The sequence below is a fragment of the Candoia aspera genome, chromosome 5, assembly GCF_035149785.1.
Source record: "Candoia aspera isolate rCanAsp1 chromosome 5, rCanAsp1.hap2, whole genome shotgun sequence".
In the NCBI taxonomy this organism is placed as follows: Eukaryota; Metazoa; Chordata; class Lepidosauria; order Squamata; family Boidae; genus Candoia; species Candoia aspera.
The window spans coordinates 80,895,976-80,901,975 of record NC_086157.1 but is presented as its reverse complement, the minus strand read 5'-3'; the positions used below and the strand labels follow the sequence as shown (position 1 = coordinate 80,901,975).

Here is a 6,000-nt window from a genome sequence, read left to right as displayed (position 1 = left end):
TGTGTTATAACTCCCATTTTCTTCACCAAAAACACTGGCAACTCTACTCCACAGTTTCAAAATACCATTGTGGTAATCCTGGAGTAAAAATGCAGTAATTGTGTGAAGCATTTAATATGCCTATGCTAAGGATTTGTTTGTTTTAAAATAATTTTACAATATGAACTTTATTACAATCTAAATATGCATTTATTATTGGGGAAAGCTCTTAAAATAATTGCCATGGATTAAATGTTTCCATTAATAAGTACATATCAATTACTTCAGTCAATAACACTTAACTAGTCAAGCAAGCTGTAAATTAGCTTTATTTATGAGGCCTGGTAATTTTTAATAATAATTTCTCAAAAAAACTTTAATTTTCATGCAAAAAAAGTTCAAGTTCTATATTTATACCAATAAAAGTTAGCGTAATATGTTTATGAAGCTATTTCAAAATAAACAATTTTTAAAAATAATTTCTGCAATAATTCCAACAACATATTCACAAGAATATAGACATAATGAAATTCTAACCAACATTTTTTTGCTAGACTTCATCCATACATTTCAATGGAAATACTCTTTATGGAAATGGTTCCAATAGTATTAAAATATAATAGGCAAAACATAAAATGGAACTTAGAATATTAATCCATATCGTTTACACTATAATATGTAAGACTTCTGCAGAATAATTGTAGGCAGACTGTTTACATTCTGTTACCTACATATACATCCACATCTTATACATTACAAAGTGTTAAATATTTTCCCATTTTCTTCATCCAGGAATGTAGATTCACTTATTTCAGTGGTGATAGTATTTACAGTAACCAATGGATGGGCATTTTCTTGGTTTAGACATTCTTCCAGGATGGTATCGATGTGTTCCAGATTATTTATAACAAGATGCTGAAACAGCAGACAGCAAAGATTCATTGCTGTTACAGTAACAGGCTCCAGAGAGAATTAACCAAATAGCCCCTTTGGCTAAAACTGCACCACTGGCAACTATTGCATATAATGGTTTTCTCAGAACAGGAATTTTAAATAGGAAAAGTCACTGAAAAGGTAAGTTTTATTCAGGTATTTGGTTATGCATAATGCAGTCTTGCCCTACCCACAACATTCTGATACTTTTATGTTTCACCCCAATTTTGCAGTGCTGAGGAGCAAGATGTAAACATTCATTTGGATGTGAATTTCCACTGTAATAGGGGACAGCTTTATCAATTGCTCTAACTACATAGACAGAATTTAAAGAGTGGGACAGAACATTCATTCTTATAACTGATTACATACTTTATTCAGACTTAAAGCCTGAATAAGGCTAATCTGGAGCAGAAAAATAGCAGCCAAGGGAAATATTCTATGTCCTTCCTCAGCCTCCTGTTTTGGAAATCATTATTTCCTTTTCTGAATGAATTTTTTAGTATTTTGGCCTATATTTTGAGACCTGTGTGTATTTATATTTTGAAAATTATATAATTTTATACCTGATCTTATTTTATTATTTAAAATAATGCATTAAAATAATTTATTTTACAGTATCTGTAATTTCTGTAAGATACTGATGCAACTTGAGAGCAAAAATTCATGTCTAAAAGACTGAATTATCTGTACTGAAAATTTTAATACAATCAACAGTAATATTCAAGTTAAAAGAATTGAATAACCTAGGATTCAATTTACTTTTGTTACTTGGTTAAATAAAAATAACTATTTAAGTAAGAATTTTAAAGACCAGACTGTCCAGTGTTTGAAGTATCAATCATATGAACTGTACACAAAGATGGACATTAGAAGTGTCTGCCAATAGCATAATTTGGTTAATCATTTAAGTTTTGATTTATATCTCATTAGTTAAATGAAAGCACCCTGCTGATCAGGGGGAAGACATATTCCCTCTTAGTTTGAGACTTCAATGGAAGTAGAACTTGCCGAACAAATGGCATTTTTAATATTTTCATTTTGCATTCCCTATAATTCTAAAGCATAAATAGTCCATACACTTTAAAAAAAAAATGTTTCCTTGACTACCTAGCTGAACCTCATTTGGGTTGCAGCCCTGTTAGAAATACTGAAACAAACCATATTTTCTGTGATGTAGAATGACAGTATGAAACATAACTTTTTCAGAAATAAAAGCATTGGCAATCGCTTAACTGCATCTAATATTACAATTGAATAATAGCACTTACGGGATGGATTCTTAATAGCAATAGGGCTATTTTCCTCCGAAGATGTTCAAGCTTTTCTTGGGTTGCTTTTACTTGCTCTTTACATAGATAAATTTCTGTTTCAATGGCACATACTTTTTGACAGCCATGTTCTTCTTGACACTGGAGTTTTTTGGAAAGTTGTCCTTCATATTGTGACAAATACTGAAATATATGCTTATACGTTTGTAACTTACTGCAAATTTTAAGCAATGTTTTACATTTTACTGTTCAACTTTATTTCTCCATCTATTAAGGAAACCACAATCTATCCTCCTCCTTTTAAACAGCTGGTCAACCTCTGTATGGAAGGAATTCTCTAACTTTTTCCATAGCATAATATCCAAGACATTATACACTTGCACACACACCCCCTAACAATATATATTTTATCCTATGAAACTGGGCCATTTGAAGGATTGGTGCTGCAGCCAAAGGTTCTCATATAGCAGGATTAGGAAATAACTCTAGAGCAGTGAATAATGCAGTGAAAATGCAGGTCTCAGCTCTGTTTTTAAGTGACTATGGGAGGCTATAAACTCTAAGGCTAATGCCCTTACATCAAATATAAAGAATGTGAGATTCATATTTGGTCTCCAAATATCCTAGGTTCCAAGAATTCTTACTAAATTATAATTTTTAAAGTGGAGGGGAAAGCTATTAAAAACTTGACTATCATATTAACTATATTTACTTTTAATTCAATTTAAAGGTTAATACAAATAAACTGAATTTAGTTTTTGTCCTGACCCAAGACCTTACTTTTTAGAATATAACCCCAACACTGTTCAGTAGCCTATAAATGTGCATCCCTGCTTAAGTAAGATTTGGTTTGCAAGTGAAATATGAAATCATCAAATTCAGTAGCAAGATATCTTTTTGAGACAGTGGGGCAATTTGTTCTATTGTTTGTCCCACTGTTTCAAAAAGGTATCTTGCTACTGAATTTGATTATTTGATTTGTAGCATAATTAGCCTGGCTATGTTTCAAAGCTAGCTTAATTTGGGGCCATATACACAACTCTGCTCCTGAGGTCTAGCATATATAGAGAATAGAGATATGGGTATTTTCTTACCGAAGTCTGAATAACTTTGTTTTAGATTAGGAAAAAAAAAATCTATATTCACAAAAGGAGCATCAGTAAAAATACAACAAGTTGGTTTTCAATGGGCAAGACTAAGGGACAAAGAGGTGCACATAATTCCAACAGAATTTGGAACAGACATTAGGTTATAATGCTAGCAGCTGTATAATAGTATTACATATGTAATGAAGGCCATTCTTTTTGTATCAATTAAGCATAATAAAAAGCAGCGGAATCTCATGAATTGCATCTCACTCCTGTTTTTTTCAAGAATATGCCTATTACCAATCTGATAAAAAATCAGTTCAGAAGATATTTGTCATATATAGTTTTACCTGATTGATGGATAAAGTGACAGTCTTATTCTGATCCCAATGTCTTTTAAACTAATTTTATAAAAACAAACAAAAAACAAAATGAAGTACATAGGAAATGATATCACATAGATTAATCATATTAAGAATCAAGCTATAGTGACTTAATTGCAGTTTTGCCTTTCAAAAGTAGAACTATTTCACGAAGAATCAGAGTAGCTTGTCTAATTCATATTGGACCCTAACATAGCCAGTTCAGTTTAGTGATTAAGGTGCTGGACTAGGACCAGGGAAACCCAAGTCCTTTCCTGCATTAGGCCCAAAAGCCAGGTGCTTGACTTTGGACAAAGCACTTTCTCTCAGCCCTAGGAAGAGGTAATGACAAACCACATTTGAAAATATTGCCAAGAAAACTGTATGGACTTGTCCATGTACTCACAAAAAATAACTCAAAGTCCCCACCCCCCCAAAAGGGAAGAGAGAACTAAAAATGCCTTCAGGACCCCACAGACAAAAATGGTGGAACATAAATAATAAAAAAGATAAATGAAATAAAAGTGACTTCCAATATTAAAGTCACACACACCTCAGTCCTGATCTGAGATCATATCCCCGAGCCTGCAATCTGCACTGTCAAAAAGATCCTATGTAGTACAGCACTAAATGATCTCCTTAAGATAAGCAAAAAGAGAGCTGGAAAATGATACTACGTTGGCTAGAAAAGTAATGCAAAGGAAAATTTAGTATCAGGATCTGAATTTAGTTAAGAACCCTCCCTCCACTTATTAATTATAAAACCAGCATCCGTGTTCTTCTAGCTCAAAATAAAGATCTGAATTTCTGGAAAAAGCAAGCATGATTTTCACTGGCCATGCATCTGTGGTTTGCATTTATTTATTGATTTATTCACTTTAAATGGCAACCACTTTAATAAATCCACAAGGAGACTTACAAAAAGTTAAAAATTACAATAAAACTAATTATCTTGTTTTAACTATTTGCATTAAGTTTTTATACTTTTTAATATTTTTATATGGTAAGCCACCCAAAATCTAGTGAGCTGGTGGCATACACATTTTTACAAACAAATGAAAAGTTTAGCATGGTTAATTGCCCATACCTACTTCATGCCCATACCTACTCCATTTGAAAGGGAGTTTAAGGAGAAGTCTGTAACCAATTTTCCCTCTAAGTCAAGAGGCTAAATCTGAGAACCTAAGTAGGGAAGAACTATAAGCCTTTCTGCTGCTGGTGCCTTTAGAAACAAACATGAAGATGAAGAATTCTGCAACTGTGACCTGTAATACTGGTAGCAAGTTTGTCTTCCTGCCTAAGAACTTAGCATATATCTGCAGAACCTACAAACTTGTAGCAGTCCTAGAAGAACATGTGAAGGGTTTGAAGTAGTGAGTGGCTATACTTTACTGAATGAGAGGACGAAAATGGATTAGTTCAAACAAAGGAGGCATTATAATATAAACTGACAGTGGAAGCAAACCTCCAGAAGGAACACACTTCTACAAATCAGCAAGCCCAGAGGGTGATATTAACAACTGGATGCAAGAGACACAGATGATGTTCTGCAGCACTATAATTCAGAAATGGTTTTTAAGTTCTCTCAGGCTCTGAACTTTCAAAGCCAGGAAAAGCAGCAAAACAGGACAGTGGATCACTAAATAAAAGAGCTGCAGTAATGACTCTCCATTTTATGGAACTGAAACAACTATGTTCTGGCTGGACCTAACAGCTTGTGAAGTGGGCTGTCTGTCAGGAGCAAGGATAAAAAGAACAATTTCCAAGATTTATCAAGCCCACTGACAATTTTTTCTTTCTGCTAACACATGTAGGGCCAAATGATGCTGCAAAGAACAGCTACAACCACCTCACCACTGATTATGAAGATCAAGAAAGTAAACTCAACCCCTAAGGGATTAAGCTCTCTTTTCACCCATCCTTGCAGTCCATTGAAGAGGAAAGGAAAATAAGAATTCTACAAAAGGAATGAGTGGTATGCATATGGTGTCAATTGGAGAGCCTGTTTCTGAGATCAATGTCTGAGTTACCTGATAAGTGCTAGCAGGGTATGTATGTATGTATGTATGTATTTACTTACTTACTTAGTTACTTTTCATCCTGCCTTTATTATTTTTATAAATAACTCAAGGGGGCGAACATACCTAATGCCCCTTCCTCCTCCTATTTTCCTCAAAACAACAACCCTGTGAGGTGAGTTGGACTGAGAGACAGTGAGTGGCCCAAGGCCAATCAGCCGGCTTTCATGCCTAAGGTAGGACTGGAACTCACAGGCTCCTGGTTTCTAGCCTAGTGCCTTAACCACTAGACCAAACTGGCTCTCCAAATCAGAGAAAGATTTAACCCACCTGCAAGAAAGAGAGAAAG

The 6,000-nt window shown here is 34.1% G+C and overlaps 1 protein-coding gene across 1 annotated transcript in view; it reads right to left on the bottom strand.

Moving 5' to 3' along the window:
- Nucleotides 1–285: 285 nt before the first annotated feature.
- The window catches only part of MORC1 (MORC family CW-type zinc finger 1), a 57,713-nt gene continuing 51,998 nt past the window's right edge, over nt 286–6,000 (bottom strand). The window contains exons 25-26 of the mRNA XM_063305576.1: nt 2,184–2,366; nt 286–894 (exon numbers count right to left, since the gene is read on the bottom strand). Coding sequence (XP_063161646.1) covers nt 733–894; nt 2,184–2,366 — 345 coding nt within the window. The 3' untranslated portion in view covers nt 286–732. The remainder of the gene's footprint in view (nt 895–2,183; nt 2,367–6,000) is intronic.